Raw genomic sequence first — 22,581 nt, forward strand, 5'->3', positions numbered from 1 at the left:
ACCTGTAGTATCCTGTTGGGCATGGACCCTGCTCCTCACCTGGTAGAGGCAAGACTTTGTGGACATCCCCTTTGTCTGTTTGCCAGCTGGAGTCTTGCCATGACGGATGTGCCCGGGGAACAAGTACCTTCTTGCCCTGGGGATGCTGATTTCCCTTCCTTGCCATCTTGTTGTTAAAACAGCAGCTGCAGCGATGAGCCAGAGCTGATGCCAAAAACACCGTCACAGAAAAATCGTCCAAAGAGGCGACTTTCGAGTGTTCAGGATGAGAACAAAGACCCAATCCGGAAAAGGTGAGAAGGGCTGTATCTGCAGATGTTAAAGTAGACTCTCCTGATTTGGGATATTGGAGATTGTGCATTAAAAAAAAATTTGTTCCTTCTGCCTCCCTCAGCCACCAACCCATCACCTTGGCCCCCAGCGCCCCCCCGCCGGGTCCTGCTGCTTCCCCTGCCCCTCATTGCCATAAGCTCACTTCTGCAGCCTCGCACCCCAGGCTCACCCTGCTCCTTGCCCATGACATCTGGTAAGGCTGGTCATCCTGAAGCCCTGCCACCCTGGGCTGAAGCCCAGAGCAGGAGCCCCATGGCAAGAGTGGGGAGGGAGGGGCTGAATCCCAGAGCTCGCTGACAGAGCCCTAAGGCTGAAGCCATGGGGTGGGGGAGGGAGTGAAGCCCATCCCCAGAGTCCTGCGGCTGAAGCTGGAGGGGAAAGGGTGAAGGCTGCTCCTGGAATCTTGCGGCTGAAGCTGAGGATGGGGGTGAGGGGAGGGAGGGTGAAGCCTGCTTCCGGAGTCCCCTGGCTGAAGCTGAGGCAGTGGAGCTGAAGCCCACGCCCGGAGCCTCTGGCTGAATCAGGGGACGTGCGGGTGAAGCCCAGCCCTAGAGTCCTGCAGCTGAAGATGTGGTGGGGCTGAAGACCTCCCCTGAGGCCCTTGGTGCTGCAGAGAGGGGCTGCTGCTTTGCCCCCTCCTCCATCTCTGGCCAGGAGACTGTCATGGCCTCAGGAAAAACCCCTGGTGGCCACATTTGAGAAACGCTGCTTTAAAGTACAATATTGAACTGCACAGTAAATGTTCTGCATGCACACTTATTAATATTCTCTAACTATAGCAGCCCTAAACAAACTATACATGCACTGCTAGTGTTCTGCGACATAGCAGTGCTTGTCAGACTGCTCAAGGAGTTGCGCAAAGGGCATCTAAGATTCTGTGACTTTTTCAATTACAAAAATCTCAGAATCCGTGCCAAGCAGCCAGTCTTAACTATTGCATGAGAACTTGTGTGAAAATAGGATCTTGTTTCATTAATTCCCTTACTCACATTGCTCGCTACCCACCTAGAATCAGGTGTGACTACCTCAGGACAGAGTTGGAGACACGTCATGAATCTGATAGACTGTCTTACAAAATATCCATTTTTCTGATGGTTCAGCCTACATTTGACTTGCTGAAAAGCTGTGTCCACTCAGTTCTCCAAGCTGGGGTGCCTTTTACACTGCTTTGCTGTGAGAGCAATTGCTCCTGGTCTGCTCTCACACAGTGTCCAGCATGTAAATTACTCCCAGTTACACTGCATGAGTGCTATAGTCAGCCAATCATGAATTACACTGCAGAGCAACACCAGCAAACTCTCCAGTCCCAGACTTTGCCCCAAAAATATGCATCTTGCAATGTCAAGCACTCTCCTGGACAATACAAGCTCATATTGAGTCTGTCATTTATTAATAGAAAATGATCTGCACAAGCCTTGATACCCCAAGTGGAGTTTTTCCAAACACGCAGGTTTAGATAAAACAATAAAACACATTTATTAACTAGAGAAACAGATTTTAAGTGGTAAGGCACAAAAGTCAGAACTGGTTACAAAAGAAATAGAAAGATAAAACCGCAAGCTAATTCCTAAACTTTACCAAGCTAAATAAGATTGGAAACAAACATCGTTCTTACCACACCAGATAATGCAGGCAATTCTCAGTCCTTCGAGTGCTTGCTCATGTCCATTCCATATTAGGTGTGTGTGCTTGCCATATGCCCTTGTTCCCTGAAGTTTTTCCCCTCCGTGGTATCTGTAGGGGACGCACACATGCTGTTGTATAAGGGGTGCCGCTGGCTCCCTCCACCCTCAGTTCCTTCTTGCCACCAGTGACGGTGCTAGAACATCTGCTGCTTAGGCTAGCTTTCTTGCTTGCTCAGTAGTTAATGAACTTTTCTTTAACAAAAAAAAGTTGTAAATAGTCACGAATAGTTTTAGAAAACCCTTAGTGTAAGATAAAAGTTAGTCCCGTACGGGACTCCGCCGGGGGTTGGGGCATGCCCCGGTTCCCAGGCTACAAACCCCGCAATTCCTGCAGAAAACCTGTGCTCCGCATAGCACTTGTCTGAGGTGCCTGGGCGAGTCCCACATAACCGACAAATTTGTAAGGCCTTCAAACCTTGGACGAAGGAGTGAGACATCCGTCTCAGAGCACTCCTAATGGAGTCTGCGCTAACTCCGGCACCGGAGCAGCTAAGGTCCAGTTCTGCTCCCAGCACTGTGTCATCTGTGTGGAGCGCCCCCCACCCCTCACCTGTCAAGTGACAGAAGACCAGGAGAGGAAGATCTCCTATGTCTCACAAAGGCAAGGAGAAGGCGGGAGGTGAGCCAAGATCCAAGGTGGGTGGCTCCGATCCTCCTCCTGTGGGTGGGGCCCCAGCTCAGAGAGAATGGACTAGCCCTTCCCGAGTCATGCCTGCCTCACCGGACAATGATATGGGCCTCAGACAACTGGATATCCTTACAACACCTGAGGCCCTGCAGGCAGCACAGGATATCGTGGTGCTACCAGTGCCGCCCACACCAGCAACAAGGTACCACGATCCGGGGATAAATCCGCCTTGGGACCATTCCGCAAGTCCCCATCTGTGCGGCACCGCTCCCCATCACAAGTGCCCCGATCGGTGACAGGGGCCTTGGGCAAGCCGTCGGCTACGGTGTCTCGCCCCCCTTCAGAGATAGTCATCCCAGGAGGGGGAACCACTCAGGTCCACCTGAACCCCGAGGAACGGCCACTAGGACCACCACCAGAGGTGGTGGAGCCCGCAGTACCGGCCTCATCCCCTGATGAGGCGATTTTACACACACACACACACACACACACACACTTCCATAAGATGATGCTAAGGCACATCAGGAACTATTGAAATGCGTCGCCTACAGCTTGGGGATCCATGCTGAGGAGCTGGAGGAAACAGGACTCCTTGTTCGACGTCCCCTGCTTTACGTACCGGCTAGGGTGGCGCTGTCCCTACACGAGGGGGAATCTAAAATTAACAACGCCTTTTGGCAGTCCCCCTCATCCCTGCCCCCCTATTTCAAGAAGGGCAGAGAGAAAATACTATGTGCTGGTGAAGTGTCATGAATACTTGTACACTTGGCCCCAAGCTCTCTGGTAGCTGCAGCCATTAATGAACGAGAAATGCCAGGCCAGCTGGGAGCATCCTGAGGGTGGAGGGAGCCAGTGGTGCCCCTTATGCTGTGGCATACGTGTGCCACTCCAGGGGGCACCAGAGCTAGTCCCCTACAGATACCACTGAGGGGAAAACTTCCGGCACCGGTGCATGTGGTGAGAACACACACCTAATATGGAATGGACATGAGCAACACATCTCAAACATCAGTTACGGAACAGGTAACTGTCTTTTCATAGTTTGCAGTTCACAGGCTGGCTTTTCTTTCAGCTTGGGACCAGTCCCCTTAGTTCAGTGTTCTTCAGGTATTCGTTGATGTTATCAGCAGAGAGATGTAATGTGGAGAGGAGAGGAGGCCTTCTCTTCCCTCCTCCTCCCCCCCACCCTTATACTCCAATCCTTTGTACTGGAAGAGTCTTTGCTGGGTCATGGGGTCAGGCAGTTCCTTTGGGTATGTGAGCTGCCAACTATCCTTCAGGTGAATTGTACATACTTTGTACACCCCCCACGCCCCACCCTGGGCTGGTGAATGTCCAATTAAGTATGGAGTATATATGGAGGATAGGTTAATCAATGGCTATTAGCTAAGATGGGCAGGGATGGTGTCCCTAGTCTTTGGTTTGTCAGAAGCTGGGAATGGGCAACAGGGGATGGATCACTTGATGATTACCTGTTCTGTTCACTTCCTCTGAAGCACTGTGGGAAGACAGGATACTGGGCTAGATGGACCTTTGGTCTGACCCAGTATGGCCATTCTTATGTAAGTAGGTAATGACTCTTTAACACCTTGCTGGCATGGTATCTTTGTGTCTGAGAAATTGGCTTGTGGGTGTTACCCAGAATTACAACCTATTTTAGTAACCATCATACAGCAAAATCTCATAATTTTACATGTAGTGTTGTTGAAATGTGTGCAACAGGACAGCAATGATCAGCACATCATGAGTTTTCAAATGATACCTCAAGGTATACTTTGTACAACTTTTATCCTAGTCTTGTAAAAGGGGTGCACATAGGGGTACAGACTGTCACACACACCCACCTCTTTCTGTTAATTTGTTGCTTTTCTCTAGATCATCTCAATTTTGTCTTGTAAGTGCCCCAAACCACACATCATCACCAACACATGGATGTGTATACAACAAGATCAACTTTTCCGTAAATGCTTAGGTAGTAAAGAATAATGGAATCATCCACAGAAAGGTGCTTTTTGATAAAAAGAAAACGGTCATCTCCAATTCTAGCCTGTAAATGAAGTGTTGGCTTTTATGTGGCTCCAATTTGCTTCACTGTTTCTGTTATTAGGTTATCAAGGAGGAGTATTAAGCGAGCATCTGCTAAGCGATGTTCCAGAAGACTCCGAAGCAAAGAGGACCTGGAAATAATCAGGGCTGTGGTGGAAGAGGCCTCCCCGCCTCGAAGGGTGACAAGATCCCGGGCTGTGGTATCTGATATGCGCTCTGTGGCACTTCCTGAGAAGTCAGCTATCCAGCCAGTGGAAGGAAGGGTCCCCTTAGTAGATATCCATGTCAATGATCGCAATAGTGCTGAGTTACATCTGAAGAGAAGTCTGCCCAAGACAGAGGCCAAGGTCTCCAAAGTCATTGTCCTGAGCTCAGATGATGACTCTCCCAAGAAAGCTGGGACGGTAGAACTGCAGCCTATGTCTGCAGTCTCTGTGCTGTTGATTCCTGAAACTACTAAGCCAAAAGGGGAAAGAGAAGGCCGGAGTGCATCTAAATTAAAAATAGCAAATACAGCCACTAGGAAAGCCACTGTAAATAGGGAGCCTGCCGCTGAGGAGATGGAAGATAACCAAGGCTCAGTAAAGGAACTTTTCCAGGATTTAAAGGATGGCACGGGGACCCCTACAGGCTCCAAATCAAGCCGTCACTCTGTTCGTCGAAGTCTAATGTGCAGATCCTCCATGAGCTGCCGTACCTCATTGGCGGAGAAGTACTCACTGGCCAGCAAAAGGGAAAGCATGATCCGGAAGTCTGTCAGCAGGACGAGGTCCAAGAGAATTGCAGCTCGTCAATCATCTCTAGCCTCCAACTGCGTGATCCGTAAGTTTCTCAGGTTTACAAGGCAATTTTGCTTTGATCCATTCCCAGGCACTCTGCCTGTTTTTTTCAGCATTGGAAAGCTATAGTATGGAATTAAGTATCAGAGGGGTAGCCGTGTTAGTCTGGATCTGTAAAAGCGGCGAAGAGTCCTGTGGCACCTTATAGACTAACAGACATATTGGAGCATAAGCTTTCGTGGGTGAATACCCACTTCTTCGGATGCATCCGACAAAGTGGGTATTCACCCACGAAAGCTTATGCTCCAATACGTCTGTTAGTCTATAAGGTGCCACAGGACTCTTTGCCAGTATGGACTTACCTGCTGCATCCACATTGAAGAACTATCCTTGGGCTAGATACATTTCAGTTAAATGTCAGTGTGTTTAAACTGGCTTGCTAAAAATAAGCACAAGTTCTAGAGAGACTCAGCTGAGTGTGACACCTATAGTGCAGTGTTCACTTCACAAAAGCCAGCACTTCTAGCCAGTAACTGGTCACCTAAATAGTCAGTATCCGTGTAGATCGGGGTGGGCAAAATACGGCCTGCGGGCCGGATCCGGCCAGTCTGACATTTCTGTCCAACCTGCCATGACTAATATTTCTGTTCGGCCTCCTCTGCCTCCTCGCGATCTTTGAGTCCGGGCCGCTAAAAGTCCCACAGTGCAGCGGGGCACTCAGGCAGGCTGCCTGCCTTCTATGGCCCCAAGCCTCTCCCGGAAGCGGTCGGCTGCTGCTGGCACGTGTCTGCACACCCCTGGCGGGGGTGAGGCGGCTCCGTGTGCCACCCCCCTCCATTCCACCCCCAGGCACTGTCCTCACAGCTCCCATTGGCTGGAAACCAGCCAATGGGAGCTGCGGGACCAGTGCTTGCGGGCGAGGGCAGTGCACAGAGACCCGCTTCCCCCCTTCCCTCAAGGGGTGCGCAGAGACCTCCCAGCAGCAGCCGGCCACAGCCGCTTCTGGGAGCGGCGTAGGGCTACGGCAGGCAGGCAGCCTGCCTGAGACCTGCTGTGCTGCTGGGAGCCACCTGTGGTAAGCACCTCCCAGCCAGAGTCTGTACCTCACACCCCCTCCCGCACCCCAACCCTCTGCCCCAGGTCTGAACCCCCTCCTGTATCCAAACTCCCTCCCAGACCCTGCGCTCCCTCCTACACCCCAGTCCCTAGTCTGGAGCCCCGTCATGCACCAAACTCCCTCCCAGAGCCCACACCCCCCTCCTGCACCCCAACAATCTGCACCAGGTCAGAACCCCATCCTGTACCCAAACTCCCTCCTAGACCCCGCACCCTTCCATTAATATAGTAGAAATGTGTGGCCCATGATGACTTACCAGAATTCGTGGAGTGACCCCCCCTGCGAAATTATTGCCCACCCCTGGTGTAGATGGTGAGAGTGTGATTTATGAAGCCATAGTCCTGGTATCTGTTCCTCTTGAGTCTCTTGCGATTGTAAAGTTGCAGAAAAAGCCAGTGAACATGATTCCCCTTTTTAAACTGGTGCTGCCAGTAGCTGACCAACGGGTGGTGAGGGCTCTCATCAAGGCCTGTGCCTTTCCCTTGGAAACAAAGTAGCAATTTTTGTGACCCAGTGACTTAAACAGAAACTGGCTGGTGGTTTTGTAGCCCCCATTTTCTGGGAGGGCAAGGAGGGGCTGGGGTTTTCAAGACCTAGTATGACTAGAAATGTACTCTATTTATTTATTTATTTATAACTTGCAATGGGAACTGATGTTTGTGGGGGAATGATTGGATTTTAAAGATCCCTTTTTTGTTTTGCTGAGAAGCAAACATTGTTTTAGTGCAAGAGTTTCACTTTCTGGCTCAAACAGATCTCCCTCTGTTATGGAGCTGAGTGAAATGCAAAAAGTAAACACCAGATGAATGAGTAAGAGACTTTTGAAGTGTAAACACCACAGTCTTTCCCTTGCATCTAAAGAAGGTTGGAAATAAGCTGTGTGATGAGACTAATTGTGGAAAATAGGAAGAATAGATTTGGCAGGCTTGTCAGTTTACAGCCTGTTATTTGACCATGATCAAATATTGCCAGATATTCCAGCAAGAATGCTCTAATTTAGGTGCTGACCTCCTTTTTTGATTGCATCACAGTGCCATTCTTGCGCTTTTTATAACTTCACTTCATTGTGTTTTTCATTTTTGAGTTAAAACAACTCAGTTAAGTAACTTGTTTTTTGTAGAAAGAACGAGGAGTACTTGTGGCAGCTTAGAGATTAACAAATTTATTTGAGCATAAGCTTTCGTGGGCGAAAGCCTACTTCATCAGATGCATGTAGTGGAAAATACAGCAGGAAGACAGATATAGAGATATATATACAGAGAACATGAAAAAATGGGGATTGCCATACCAGCTGTAACCAGTCGATTAAGGTGGGCTATTATCAGCAGGAGAAAAAAAAACTGTAATTAGGCGTAACTATCTAAGGCTATAAGCTTGTTGGAGACTAAAGTCCTTACTCTTTAGTTACTGTTCTAATAAATTAGTGCTTTAAAATATGAATATTTTGACATTATTTGACAATATTAGACTGGTCAATTGACCAATTATTTTTCAGCTGGTCAAATACCCAACCCTAAGAAAGAACGTTGCTACACTAACATTCTTTCAGTTCTATTGTTCTACCTCAGGGGGTTCCCAAACTTTTTGCCATCACAACCCTATTTTAATGAAGTACTTCCTGTGGGGATCCCAGAGAGCATGGTGGATGCAGTTTTGTAGTGCAAAATGGTGTCCCTTGTGCATCATGACCTTGCATGCAACATGCGTGCGAGAACACACTGTGTGAAGCAAAATGGCGTCCTCCGCACAGGGGTCACAGCTGATGGCCCTCCGTTTGGGAGCCACTGATCTATGTTTTCTAGCTGAGGACTTCCATGACTCTTAAAGATAGATCTGTAGCACAAACAGAAGCGCTTTCACAAACAGTTTAACATGCACCATTAACACAACTGCTAAATTGTTTCAATTAAACCATGTCTTTAGAATCATGCTAGAGGCTATGGCCTTGTCTACACTGTGGTTCTCATGTGTCCTGACAACGGCTCAGCCGAATCTGGGGAATTCTGTATAAATTTCTGCAGCACAGACTCTGCCCAAAGCACTTTGTAGACAAGGAGATGGAAGCAGTGCTGACAATATTCTCAGCATGGATCCCCATGAGCCAGTTTTGAAAACAGTTTTGTCCAGTTTATGCTAGCACTTAAACCAGGGGTGGGCAAACTTTTTGGCCCAAGGGCCACATCTGGGAATAGAAATTGTATGGCGGGCCATGAATGCTCACAAAGTTGGGATTGGGGTGCGGGAGGGGGTGAGGGCTCTGGTTCAGGGGGTGAGCTCTGGGTTGGAGCCAGAAATGAGGAGTTTGGGGTGCGGAAGGGGGCTTCAGGCTGGAGGGGGGTGAGGGCTCTGGCTGGGGGTGCGGGCTCTGGGGTGAGGCTGGGGATGAGAAGTTTGGGGTGTATGAGGGGGCTCCGGGCTGGGACCGAGGGGTTTGGAGGCAGGAGGGGGATCAGGGCTGAAACAGGGTGTTGAGGTGAGGCTCAGAGATGCAGGCTCTGAGCAGCGCTTAACCTCAAGCGGTTCCCAGAAGCAGCAGCATGTCCCTTTTCCGCTCCTATGCGGAGGCATGGCCAGGCGGCTCTGCATGCTGCCCCATCCGCAGGCACTGCCCATGCAGCTCCCGTTGGCTGCGGTTCCTGGCCAATGTGAGCTGCGGGGGTGGCACTTGGGGTGGGAGCAGCTTGCAGAGCGGAGCCCCCTGGCTACCCCCATGCATAGGAGCTGGAGAGGGGCCATGCTGCTGCTTCTGGGAGCCATGTGAAGCGGGCTCCAACCCTGTACCCTGGCTGGAGTGCCAGGCAAGCCCCAGACGCCGCTCCCTAGAGGGTGCTTGAGGGCTGGATTAAAATGGCTTGTGGGCCGGATTCGGCCCGCAGGCTGTAGTTTGCCCACCCCGACTTAAACAGTTGTCATAAATTGGAATCCGTTGCTGACAATTTGGCCTTTGGTAGAGTAAACCGTGAGTAAGTCTCTTGCAGGGGTTAATGCTCTTAATGCATCTGTAAAATGGCTTAAAAATCCATGTAGGTTGGACAGGGCCTTCCACAATGAATGGAAGAGTCCAAATCTAAACACTTTGATATAAATACACAATGTGGGCATGGGAGGTTGGTAGTAGCTAGATCTTGCTTTGCTGAGCCAATCTATCTTCATGTACATTGCTTGTACTATTCTAGAGAGAGAACTGCACTATGGGAATCTGATTCAGATATATAACTGTCAGCAAGTATTGAATGCTCATCACAGCGCTTCACAATCACAACAAAAATAAATACATCAGTTGCTGGGGCGCACAAAAGTTTTTGTTCAGTAGTTTACTCATAGACCTATGTATAAATCAGGTTGTTGTCTTGATTGAGGAGAGTCTGCTATTTAAATCTGAGTGATATCGGGAGTGTATCCATTTCTGGGGCAATAAGGGAAGCCAGTCTCATTGTACTTCCAGAATTAGTTCAGCCCATTTGTAAAGCAATTTGTCTTGTAGCAGGAACCTTCTCAAAATACCCTTGCCTGATAGATGTGCAGATCCCAGGTTCTGAGCTTGATTGACAGAAATAATCTTTGCTGGGATTTGTTTATTTACATTTTGTTTTTCACCCTCTTTTTTCCCTCAGGTCACAGCTCTGTGGAGAGCCTTATGGAGGAAGAAAAAAACGTCAAAGTCAGGTAAGGCTACTCATGCAAGATTTCTCCATTCCCCAAATATTCTTGAGGCCCATCCAGCTATCCAGGCCACATCCTGAGGAGCTGCTCAAGTGGCCAGAGCGACTACAGAACCAGGCTTTTCTCTCAAGTTTGAGCTTGTAGAGTCTAGTGTAAATAGTTAAGCTACCTGATATGAAATCTAAATTTTAATGTAGTGGATTTCTTACCATTTCATCACATTTTGTTGCCTTCTGTTTTGGCCAAGGTTGCAAACCCATGTAAGAAATTAGGGTTGACCAGATGTTCCTCTTGCTCCACAGTGTTCCTCGGTTTCAGGTGGGCTTGAAAAGTGCCTTTTAGGCAGTGGAGAAAGGCATTTGGCTAAAGGCTGTGATGTTTGTAAAGCCTTCTCTAAAAGGGCCCAAAAGAACTAGAACCCTCTGCTCCAGAGCCTGCTCCTCCAAGAGGTTCTGGGAGATCCTGTTCTGAAAGGGAGCCTCGACACAGGGAGGGTGATCTCTAGGCCTGTGTTAGAGCTGAAGCCTGATGAAGAATCCCAGGCTAAAAGGGTTCATTCTCTAGCAAAGGTGCTCCATAAGGAACTAATAAAATGGGTTCTGCCAGCTAAAGTCCCAAAGTCTGACCACAGCCGAGAAAAGCAGCTCTCAGTTACAGGAGGGTGGGTGGCAAGAAAGGTGCCCTGACAAAGGATCCCCCCATTGCATTTGGCTTCTGTGGATTTTAAGATCCCAAGAAGGATAGGGGCCTCTTCAGACTCAGGCCAGTCAGATCAGTCCTCTGCATCAGGGCACCTGTCAGACCCATCTGGCTAAAATGCTAGGATTCCTTACCCTGTGGAGGCTGTAGAGTAGGGGTAGTCAATAGGCGGACGGCAGGCCAAATCCAGACCGCCAGATGCTTTTGAATGGACCGTGAAATCTTTTTATTCACTTATTATTATTATTTTTTATTTTATTTTATTATCATTGTTTTTGTATTTTCACTGGAATCTGGACCTTGACTATGCCTTGACCAAGGAATTTGGACCTTGACAAAAATAATTGATTATCTCTGCTCTAGAGGAAGAAATATCTGATTCTCCAGAGCAGTGGTTCTCAACCTGAGGTCCGCGAGCCCATTCAGGCGGGCCACGGAGTCCCGCGGCTGAAACCCAATGCCCCAAGCCCAACCTCCTCCTCCCCTCCCCACCCTGCCAAGCCAGGAGCAGCGGGGGGCTGAAGCTGGGAGCCCCAGTGCCCCCCTTCCCAAAGTTGGGAGCCACACTGGGAGCCGTAGCACCCCCCCCATACATAGCCCCTAGCTAGCCCCTGCTTGTACCAAGCTACTCCCCTGCCTGCACACAGCCCCTAGGTATCCCCTCCCTGCACCCTGAGCTACCCCTTCACTTCACACAGCCCCTAGCTACCCCCTCTCTGCACCCTGAGTGGTTTTCAAACTTTTTGAACTGAGTCCCCCCTTTGAGTTATATTTTTGGTTGTGTCCCCCCACAGCCCAGACAGGTTCCTAAGTGAGTTAGGGGGTGGAGGTAGCGCTCCCTCCCTGGACCTCGCTGTGCAGAGCTGGCTCAAGCCCTGCCTGCTCTTGACCCCCCACCCCCAAGTAAAACTATGCCTATGCCCAAGGGTCCCAGCCATGAGTTGTACGTCCGTTTGTCTGCCCCCGCCCCCCCTACAGGGCCCTGGTGTGTTTATAGCATGTTGAGAGCGGCTTCAGCAACAAAAAGGTTGAGAACCCCTGCTCCAGAGCATTGAGTAACTCCTTCATTTGTGCTCTTACCTGGTTCATTCTTCCAGAGTTTGGGAAAGGAAAGATTTCTGTGGTCATTTATTTTTAAAAGCAATGTCTGTTTGGGGTGGAGTTATTGTGCAGAATGCAAGTGATGGGTGAAGGGTGCAAAATAAATGCATTGAATTTCACTGTTGGAGGATACCTTTCTTCAATGGTTATCCTGGCATAAAATGTATTATTGCCCGCAGACAGCTCTGAGCTGATACTGTTTTTGCCACTAAGCATCTAACTCTTTCTTCCAGGTCTGAGCTGGGATCTACCATCCCCTGTAAGGAGGTAAGATCCGGGTAGGGCTGATGCAGCGTAAATAGTGGGGGAGAGCTATGAAAAGATATTTTTTGTCCAACACCTCCTTAGTTCAACTGGTCCTGGGCAAGTTGATGGCATCACTGTTCCAGAGCACAGCAAGGATTTGGGGTGGGAGATATACTTTTGGCTCCTGTTTCCTGGTTCAGTTTTATGTGCTGATGGTGATCAGAAACTTGGTGGGAAAACAAATGACTTTTCGTGATAGTGGAAAGTGTTTTGACTGAACTGTTGTTCAGTCTATACACTGTTACTAAATTGGGAACTTAAACTGAATGCAACTTTGAGAACTTTCCTGTTGACCTTTAAATAATATTTAGGTCTAATGGAAGGGCCTGTCCATTTCTGCATATTAGAGAATTACTGAATATTGTAACTACCATGTAGGCTGAAACCACCCCCTCACTGATTTGTGCTCCCTTCAGTTGGTCTCATGAGGAAAAGCCCCAAGATTGTGTGAGCACTTGTTTCAGAATCACTTGCTCTTTCCCCAGCTGTCCTCAATTCCTTAAATCCCTGGCCCAGCACCAGCTCTTCTCTCAGGGTAGAATCCTGTGATTCACCCCATTTTTAGACTGGATCATGGGGTCACAGCATCCCTGTTTACCAACAGTGTTTGGCGCCTGTCAGAGACTTTCCTTTGGGGCCCTGGGATCAGCTTGAAAATGTAGTGACTCTCAACAGCCTCTCCCAAGCAAAGTATTTTTCTCCAATTGCCATAGGGATCAGAAGGGTTAAAACAACAACAACAAAATCCTACAGGCATATTGTCTTACCTAAAGCCTGAGGGAAATGCTAACTGTTAAGGAGGTCTGACTTCTCTCTCATGCCCCTGCTCTTCTGAGAACCAGGTTAGTCTGTTTCTCTGCAGACCCTGCCTCCCTGGGACACTTCCCAGAGCTATCCAGGGTTGTGAGTCACCTCACCACCACCACCTCTGCTTAGTTTAGTCTGAGAAAGTCTCATCTGTGCCTGCTGTGGATCAGTTCCGTGAAACAAGCAGCCTCTGGCAGCATAAGGACTATCTTCCAGGGTTCACTCTCTATGTACAGGTTTGCTATAGGCACATAATAATCCCAGACTCCTCCAAGCAGTCCCTTATCCACTGGATGCTCACAGAATTACCAGGCCAACTCAATTCCCTGCTTTTAGCAGGCTGCTCCCAGCTCTACCTGGCTAGAGTCTTGTTCCCTGGTGTCTCAAACTCTCCTGCAGGAGCCTGCTAACACTCTGCAGTTTCCTTGCTGGCTCTTTATAGATACCAGCTGCCCTCTGTCAGGCTCCATTGTGAGCCTGTTAATGAGGCACAGGTGGACTGACCCAGTTCCCGCTTAAAGGGCCCAGTCCACCCTGTGACACACACTCATGTAGCAACAGCAAGATATTAATCAAATAGAGGCACACATCATATTAATAAAATAGAGATCTCCTATGTTCCTCCAACCTTTTAGCATGGAATTAGGTGTCTGAAGTAACAGGCACACAGTCGCCAAGTGGAATGTTGATCTACCATTGCCTGGGAGAAAAGGCTGCAACCAGCACAATTATCCAGCCTTGACTGTGTAGGTCATTGGTTCTCAAACTTTTGTACTGGTGACCCCTTCCACGTAGCAAGCCTCTGAGTGCGACCCCCCCCCCTTATAAATGAAAAACACTTCTAAATATATTTAACACCATTATAAATGCAGGAGGTAAAGCAGGGTTTGGAGTGAAGGCTGACAGCTCGCGACCCCCCATGTCATAACCTTGCAACCCCCGAGGGCCCGACCCCCAGTTTGAGAACCCCTGGTCTAGGTTATCAGATGGTCTGTGTTCAGCCAGCTCCATATGAGCAAAAAAATCCCTGCATATTGTGGCCACTCTTGTGTTCTATGCGAACAGCTGCTATTTACTTGTGTGCTAGAGCATGCTGCAGCTTGTTACTCAGGTGGGGCTTTCTCGCTCTTACAGTTGCAGATTGGGACTTCACTCGAAGGGTCTGTACCTGTTGTATTCCCAGTGCTTTGCCTTGTGCCAGCAGGACACGGAGTACTTCAAAATGCTGATTGAGTTTTTATTTCTCTCTGTGGGCATCACACTGAAATCCCGTTGCCTTTTCTGCAGGGTCCCCAAAGCCCCAGGATGTCCCTTCGTTCTAGGAATGCCAAGACAGCCGTTGGCAACCTTGTCCAGGCAGAGCAGCAGGAGGGGAGTGGTACAGGTAACTCTCTTCCCTTCAGGAAAGGGCAAGACTGCTTTAAGAGTTAGTTAATTTGTCTCACATTCTATTGACCAGGTTCCTTGTGCAAGAAACTGGTCTGATCTCTGAAACCGGGGGTAGTCAGAAACATTTTTCACACTGCAATAACAATAATGATGATAAATAAATAAAAAGATGTGGTGGTCCGTTCAAAAGTGTTTGGTGGTCCATTCTGCCAATTGACTATCCCTGTCTCAAACCAAGTGACATATGGCTGTGCTGGACTCTTTTGTTACCGTTTTTCCTTCAGAAAATGTGGTAAATGTGCTCTCCCATTAGACAGTGGGAAGACTGTTATATCTTACATGGGTAGGGAAGGAGAATCAGAAACCTCTTATGGTCTGATGCAGGCTGCTATCTCAGTGGGTCTACATGCAGAAGGCCAGAGCATAGTGCGTACCACAGACAACGTTCATGTGCTGTTTCCTACAGAGTTTCATAAAGATAACACCTTTGTATTGGTCAGAGTGCTGAGGTTTGGAGGTGGCTAAGTCACTTTCTGCCGTAAGCAGGAAGATTCAGTTCATGGCAACAGCAGAAGAGGCTCCCAGTAATGTTCTGAGGGGGCTGAGCTGCTAGGCCTGGTGACTCTGGCTTTGGACTCTCCTGAAGGGAACCTTTTAGACAGAACTAACTGTAACACTTTCTCTGCAGAGAGCCAGTCTGATAAGAGCGATGAGACACAGGAACAACCCCAGAGTGTCAGGTACATTCTCATCAGAGGGAAGGGGAAATAGTCTGGATGGCTGGACTGATTTAATTCAACATTATATGGCTTCAATGAAAGCTTGTCTGCCTCTCTGAAGAAGGGTTTTAACCCACACCTCCTAGCACAGTGTTATAATACTTAATTAGCTGGGTATTTGCTTTGAAGGGCCCTTGACTGATTCCTGCCCCCACCCCCCGCGTGGAGCGGCTTCCAACCTGGCACCCTGGCTGGAGCGCCAGAGCGGGGCCAAGCTGCGTTGTGCAGCCCCCAACTCTGCACCCAGGCTGGAGCGCTGAAGCGGGTCCAAGGCGCGTGGTGCGGCCCCCAACCCGGCGCCCTGGCTGGAGCAGGTCAATGCCAGACCCCACTCCCCAGCTGGAGCTCTCAGGCTGGCTTAAAATGTAGTTTGCCCTCCCCTGTTTTATCCTAATAAACATTTTATGCTTTGGGAAAGCTGTCTGGTCGCTGATCAACTGTGTCATTATTCCTGAGAGAGAACTGTAAGTGCTAAATTAAATTCAGACCTGGTGGGATAAACATAGTGGATTGCAAGGGAACTGCAGCCCTAAAAGTCTGATCTGGAGGAAGAGACATACATGTTCCCTTCTGGAGAGAGGAGCTGACTAGAGGTCTGAGTCCTCAAGGGGGTGCTCTTGAGACCACAAAGGAGACTGAGGTGCAGTTAACCCTGGAACTGTGACAGTGTGAATCATGAGTGCTGCTAAGATCAGGAGAAGAATTTCCTCTGTTGGGTCGCTGTGTAATAGATATGTATTAACTCTTGCAGGAGAAAGCCAAGTTACAAGAAAGCTGTGGATGAGCTGTATGATGGGCAGCAAGCAGAGGAAGGCGGGCTCTCCCCTCCAAGAAAAAAGACTCCCTCACCACTCTGTCCAGCCAGCAAAGTGAGGCAGAGTCCCAGCCCCAGCATACTTCCTCTAGGACTCTTCCCTTCTCCTTCAGCTACCTGTACTCTCTGTGCTCTCTTCACAGGTTGTGCGTCCATTTAAGACCTTTTTACACACTGTGCAGAAGAACCAGCTGCTGATGACCCCAGGTTCGGTGGGGCAAAGTAGTAAAAAGAAATCCTTCCTCAAACACAACACTCCCCTCCGAACCGATCCCAAGGTAAAGCCCTTTCCCTCTGCTAGTGGGATGGGAGGGAGAGAGCCAGAGTGGCTGCAAAGGCCTGGGTGGGTCTCAATGAAGTGTAACTGTAACCAGCTACTGGCAAGGATGGGACTAGGGTCCTTCTGCAGGCTGCTCCATGCAAATGGATAGTTGCATCCATGTGGTGCCACTTACTGCGCCACCGCCTCCCAAGTCAATGGCATTCGGGAGGCAGACCCCTGTAGCCACCTAGATGAGCCAAGAAGGTCTGGTTCTAGGTTTATGTGGTGATTTCCAAAGGGAGTAACTGTTGTTTTTCCCCACGTTCTGTTTACACAGGGTGAATTTGTCGTAAGTAATGACTTTCCTTAATCATAGATTGGGCTTATAGAGCACTTCTCACATCACTAACGGGCAGTGGGTGCTTTTTAATTTGCTCACTACCTGCACACAGTCATAATATTTTTGCTTTACAATAGTGAGAAGAGAGGTCAGCATTCAGTGGGCAGCAGGAGCCAGCCAAAGTGACAGTTGTTTAGAACATCAGTAAAGTACAAAGGGATCAGGTTCACGGAAATGCCCAGTAGAGGCAAGGGTGCCATGGATGCATGCCTCTTGCTTATGCTCACTAATACACGGTGCCTTTAAAATAAACATGAGATCTGCTTGGGATGGTCTCTTGTTCCATTGTCTGAAACTTAATTGAAAGTACAAAAATCTAAATTGTATGAAATCAGGTCTTGCTTCCAGAAATGTAGACCACTGACTCCTGTCTGTCATCTACAGCCCGTTTCCAGTAACAGATAGCAGAGCTGCTAGTGCGTTGCTGGGAATCTTTGGGCCTACACCAGTTAGTAGGTTCTGCTGTACTCTGAAGGTGGACTTCTCTTCTCCACACAAGCAGTGAAGGATTTAATCTCCCTGGTGTACTGCTGATGACTCACACAAGCTTACTCTACAGATGGTGGTGCCACCTGACGTTTTGATTAAAAAACTAGAATGATATAAAATTAACATGGGGCACACTAAATGGATTAAAAGCTGGCTGACTGGTAGGTCTCAAAATGTAATTATAAATGTGCAATCATCATTGAGCGGTTGTGTGTCCAGTGGGATCCTGCAGAGATTTGTTCTTGGCCCTATGGTAGTTATCATTTTCTTTCAGGACACTGATAAAAAAAAACACAAAATCATCACTAATAAAGTTTGTAGCTGACCCAAAAATTGGGGGAGTGATAACTAATGAAGAGGACAGATCGATGATATAGAGTGATCTGGATTGTTTGGCAAACTGGGGGCAGGCAAACAGAACCATAGAAACAAAGGATTGGAAGGGACTTAGATAGGTTATCTAGTCCAGTCCCCTACACTGAGGCAGGATTAAGTATTTTCTGACCATCCCTGACAGGGTTTTGTCTAACTTGTTCATTATTGGAAGTATTTAACTAGATTCCACAACCTCCCTAGGTAACTTGTTTCAGTGCTTAACTACCCTTTAGTTAGGAAGTTTTTCCTAATGTCTATCCTGAAACTCCCTTGCTGCAATTTAAGCCCATTGTTTCTTGTCCTGGCCTCAGTGGTTAGGGAGAACAATTTATCACTCAGTATTTATCAAACAATATGCATCTAGGAACAGAGAATATAGGTTAGACTTGCAGGGTTGGGGGATTCTGTCCTGAAAAGCAGTGGCTCTGAAAAAGATTTGGGGGTTATGACTGATAATCAGCTGAACATGAGCTCCGAGTGTGACACTGGCCAAAAGGGTTAATGCAATCCTTGGATGCATGAAAGGGACTTTTTAGTAGGAAAATACAGATTATTTTTCCTTTGTATTTGGCACTTGTGCGACCACTGCTGGAATACTGTCCGGTTCTGGCGAAGGATAAATTGGAGAGGGTTCAGAGAAAAGCCATGACAGTGATTTATAATCTATTTAACTTAACAAAGAGAAAGTTAAAGGGTGGCTTGATTACAGTCTAGAAGTACCTCTATGGGGTACTAATATTTAATAATGGGTTCGCCTATCTAACAGAGAAAGGTAGAACATGATCCAATGGCTTGAAATCGAAGATACGCAAATTCAGACAGGAAGTAAGGTGTAAACTTTTAACAGTGAGGGTAACTAACCATTGGAACCATTTACCATAGGTTATGGTGGATTGCCCATTTTTCCGATGCAGGAATGATTTTTGGGAAATTGTCTGGCCTGTGTTATACAGAAAGTCAGACTTGTGATCACAATAGTCCCTTTTGGGAATCTATGACACACCTGCTTGGTGAATGCTTTGTCATCCCTGCATGGGTTATGGTACTCTGTGCTTCACTCCATTCACAGCCAAAGGTGATGCAGGATTCCACAAGTCTAAACAATGCCCCCACAGGGCAAGTTGCCTGTCCAGAGAGTCCTCCCTTTATCAGATGGTCTCTTTTGGCACAATATAGGTTTTTGTTTGGTTAAGATAAGGGATGGAGGGGGCCAGAGGAGTTATGTAAGCATCCTGGGATGGACTGTGACATTAATACAATGAGAAGAGACTTGTGGAAGTAGTGGCCAGAGCTGTCCCTTGAGTAGGGCGAATCAGGGCAACCGGCCTGGGCCCCACGCTTTGATAAAATCGGACTGTCCCGATATTTAGCCCTTTGTCCCGCATCCCAACCGATATATGATTGGGATGCCATTTTTCCTGATATTAAGGTGAGGGGGTGAGTGGGGTGGGGAGGCGAGTGGCAGGTGAGAGGGGGTTGAGGTGGTGGGCGGACGGTGAGGAGGAGAGTGACGGGGGCAGTTGGGCCGGACAGGCGGTGAGGAGACTTGCAGGGAGGCGAGGAGGCAGGTGGGCGGGTGGACAGCGAGGAGGAGGCGGGTGGCGAGGAGACTAGCGGGGCGGCCAGCAGGCGGGAGGGGGATGAGGAGGCAGGTGGGTGGGCAGATGGCAAGGAGGAGAGCGCCGGACGAATGGTGAAGAGGCTTAGTGGGGAGGTGAGCAGCGGGCAGGCAGGGGCACGCCGGACGGACAGCGAGGAGACAGGTAGGCGGAGGGGGGGTGTGTGTGAGGAGGTGAGCGGTGGGCAGGCGCGCTGTGAGGAGACTAGCGGGGAGGCTGATTTGTCCCAGGCCCCACACCCCCCTAGGGACGGCCTTGCTAGTGGCCTCCATTTCCCTCATCCTGGCAGTTGCTTTGGTTTCATGGGCTCTTATTTGGAATCTAACATTACAGTACTGGGAAGGATCAATTTTCCAAGCCTACACCCTCAATTCTACTTTCCTCCATCTTCTTCCCTGCAGTGGGGCCAACCCACTGACCTAGTGCGCTGCCCTGGCAGTCTGGGACTGATGGGTTGGCTGGTTCTCTTGCCCTCCAGACTAGCAGCACGTTCAGCATGGGTCACGTGGGATGTGTGCAAGGGGAACTGAGTGCTCTGCGTTGATTTATTCAGTTGGTATAGGGGGCTCACTGCTGTAATTGGGAGTCTATTCTAGTCTGCCTCAGCAGGAAGCATGGAGGCCACAATTTGAACCTTTGGGTGGAAAGTAGGAGCAATGGGGGATCTTGAGGTGTAATGTGAGCAGAGGATTACCTAGGACATCACATTTGTGCCCTTGTCTCGTGCTGAAGTCCAGCACTGACACTGGCTAGTGATAATTGAACTTCTGTAGTGAATGCAGCACAGAAATCACGGACAGTGCTGCTTGCTCAAATGCACCCTGTGCAGTAACATACTGATCTTGGGGTAATGCTTCTGACGCACAAGAACTGCCCCACAGGTCCTCTCCTGCTCCTGGAAAATGGGGTGGCTGAATTAGCACCGCTGCTTTGTCTTTTCCCATTGCAGCTACTTCTACAGGTTATTAGGGCTGGGCTGGCCACCTCGCTGAGCCTTTGTGCCCCCTTCCAGGGAGGTTTGCATCAGCTGTGGTTGCAACTGCAAGTTCCCTCGTGTGTCGTTTCTGGTCATCCAGACTGTGCCAGGAACGAGCCCCAGCAGCTGGGTATAATCTGGGCTTCCCACCCATTGCAGGAGAAGGAGCGGCAGCGGCTGGAGAGCCTGAGGAAGAAACAGGAGGCCGAGCAACAGAGAAAACAAAAACTGGAGGAGGAAAAGAGACAGCGCCTAGAGGAGATGAAACTGTGAGTAGCTGTCCCTCCAGCTGCTCCATCTCTGGCTCATCTCAGAATTGCTTCTCACTGGCTCTCTGTGTATCCTACAGGAAACGGGAAGCGCGTCTGCGCAAGGTGCTGCAGGCTCGGGAGAGGGTGGAGCAGCTAGAGGAGGAGAAGAAAAGGCGGATTGAGCAGAAACTTGCACAGTTTGATGAGAAGAGTGAGAAGGTAAGAGGGCCCAATCTGACCATGGAGCCTCTTGGGACAATGGTTTTCTTATGGGAGTGGGTAGGGTGGAGGGGTCCCCTCACTTTGGGTCATGACCTCTCTTGTATAGTGGCAAAGGGGACTGACATTGCTAAGACCCAGGGAACCAATGGGGAAATCTTTCATTAAAGGTCTGACTTGAACCTTGGGGCTAAGGGGGTTCGAGTTGCTGCTGCGTTTTGGGATTAAAGCTAATTCTGATAGGTGTCTCTGTTGGCTGGAATGATGAGGGAGAACGTGGGGGGAGGTGCATTTAGGTCAGCAGAGACTCCATTGTCAGTTAGTACCCGGTCTGGTTAATAGCCAAAGAATGTGCCAAATAAACCATCTCCCCCGTAAGCCTCCTGTGTCTGAGGGTCTTGGGCTTTTACAAATAGGGCAGGGCCTTTCAGATAGGTGTGAAGAGCCAGAGCAGCCTTGTCTGTGGAGCCCGCTCTCCTCTGTCCCCTTTTCCACCGTGGGCCATGTTTCCTCTTAGGAAACGCTTAATTTGAACCAGATGGAAATTGGCTTACTCTTGGCCTTTGGTTTGCCCTGCAGCTGCCAGAGTCTCTGCTAAGTGACACTCATTCTATTTCAGATATGCTCTGTGTGTTCTGAAGAGCTTCTCACGTGAACTATCCCAGGTGCTGCTGGACTCGCTGCACTGGGTGCTGCCAGCCTTTAAGATAAGGTAGCACCCAGAAGCTCCAATTGGGATCGGAATCCCATTGAGCAAACCCAGGGGAAGACAAGGTCATTGCCCCAAAGAGCTTATGCTCCAAGAAATATGCACAGACCCCACTGGGCCTCTAGACTCTCTGGTACAGGGAAGGGCATCTTTTACCCTTTGGGGAGAGATTTCCCTGATGACCTTGATGTATCAGAGAGGACATAATACATATAGGGGAGTTGTCCCATGTGCAACAGCAAGGTCCAGACCTGATGTATGTGTGACTGTCTCAGGTGCGGGAGGAGAGGCTGGCAGAGGAAAAGGTAAAGAAGAAGGTAGCTGCCAAGAAGATGGGAGATGTTGAGGCCCGGCGCAGACAAGAAGAGGAGGCTCGAAAACAGAAAGCGCTGCAGCTGGTGAGCTGTGCTGGGGTCCTGTATTGCAGGAAGGAAGGGTTTGGGCTGGGGGAATGGGTGTGATGACAGTGCTGCACTCTGCCCGACACACGGCAGGGGAGAAGCCAGAGTAACACTGATCTGCCACAGTCCCTGTACATGGGGAGGAGGGCAGGACTATACAGTGAGCAGCTGAGGGAGAATTAGCTTACGGGAGGGAGAAGTACAGTCTTCTATCCCCCAAAGTCCCTTGGGTCCCTTTGGGACTCCTTGTTGCCACCCCATCCTTCCCTTCACTACAGACCAGTTTCTGTGCTTTTCATGAGTGTCTAACCATTTCTTCCACATGATCCATGAGCTGCTTCATTCCTCTCCGCATCCTCAAAAGTCAGTGTTTTGGGGAGGTCAGTGCTTGTTAATCCATCTTCCCCAGTTCCTGGGGCTAGGCAGGATGTAGATGGGGAGATCTCAGACATCCGGTAATCTATAAAGAATCTCAACTGCAATTAACAGAGGACCAGAACTCAGGAACCACTGTGATCCTGGGGCTGAGGGCCATCTACATTCAGGGTGACAGAGCTGAGACCTAGTAGGGATACCACTCTCTGGTGCCTGTGGGATGGGAAGAGCTGAGCAAGTGATTGTGCATCCCGAAAGGGAAGCAGAAACTACACTGAAAACTTCAGTCCATCGCATTTCAGAGTCCTTCATGACAATGCTGTAGTGATGAGCTGCGGAAAGGCATCAGGCAGGCTGAC

At 49.2% G+C, this 22,581-nt stretch overlaps 2 protein-coding genes across 4 annotated transcripts in view; one reads left to right on the forward strand and one right to left on the reverse strand.

Annotated features, from left to right (window-relative positions):
- Positions 1 to 22,581, reverse strand: part of LOC140912497 (inner centromere protein-like) — a 61,478-nt gene that overhangs the window by 18,689 nt on the left and 20,208 nt on the right. The window contains exons 1-2 of one of the 2 annotated variants that reach the window (XM_073346975.2): positions 1,949 to 2,035; positions 40 to 309 (exon numbers count right to left, since the gene is read on the reverse strand). In XM_073346975.2, the coding sequence (XP_073203076.1) occupies positions 40 to 166 (127 nt within the window). In that variant the 5' untranslated portion in view covers positions 167 to 309; positions 1,949 to 2,035. Of the gene's footprint in view, positions 1 to 39; positions 310 to 1,948; positions 2,036 to 22,581 lie in introns of those variants that run through there. The other variant, XM_073346973.1, reaches the window with a different exon arrangement.
- Positions 1 to 22,581, forward strand: part of INCENP (inner centromere protein) — a 29,778-nt gene that overhangs the window by 1,353 nt on the left and 5,844 nt on the right. Inside the window, exons 2-13 of one of the 2 annotated variants that reach the window (XM_073346969.2) lie at positions 183 to 293; positions 4,754 to 5,514; positions 10,203 to 10,254; positions 12,285 to 12,318; positions 14,452 to 14,548; positions 15,242 to 15,293; positions 16,084 to 16,201; positions 16,290 to 16,424; positions 16,746 to 16,757; positions 20,427 to 20,536; positions 20,617 to 20,737; positions 21,722 to 21,844. In XM_073346969.2, the coding sequence (XP_073203070.1) occupies positions 183 to 293; positions 4,754 to 5,514; positions 10,203 to 10,254; positions 12,285 to 12,318; positions 14,452 to 14,548; positions 15,242 to 15,293; positions 16,084 to 16,201; positions 16,290 to 16,424; positions 16,746 to 16,757; positions 20,427 to 20,536; positions 20,617 to 20,737; positions 21,722 to 21,844 (1,726 nt within the window). The remainder of the gene's footprint in view (positions 1 to 182; positions 294 to 4,753; positions 5,515 to 10,202; positions 10,255 to 12,284; positions 12,319 to 14,451; positions 14,549 to 15,241; positions 15,294 to 16,083; positions 16,202 to 16,289; positions 16,425 to 16,745; positions 16,758 to 20,426; positions 20,537 to 20,616; positions 20,738 to 21,721; positions 21,845 to 22,581) is intronic. The other variant, XM_073346970.2, reaches the window with a different exon arrangement.

The sequence above is a fragment of the Lepidochelys kempii genome, chromosome 6 (genome assembly GCF_965140285.1).
Source record: "Lepidochelys kempii isolate rLepKem1 chromosome 6, rLepKem1.hap1, whole genome shotgun sequence".
Classification (NCBI taxonomy): domain Eukaryota; kingdom Metazoa; phylum Chordata; order Testudines; family Cheloniidae; genus Lepidochelys; species Lepidochelys kempii.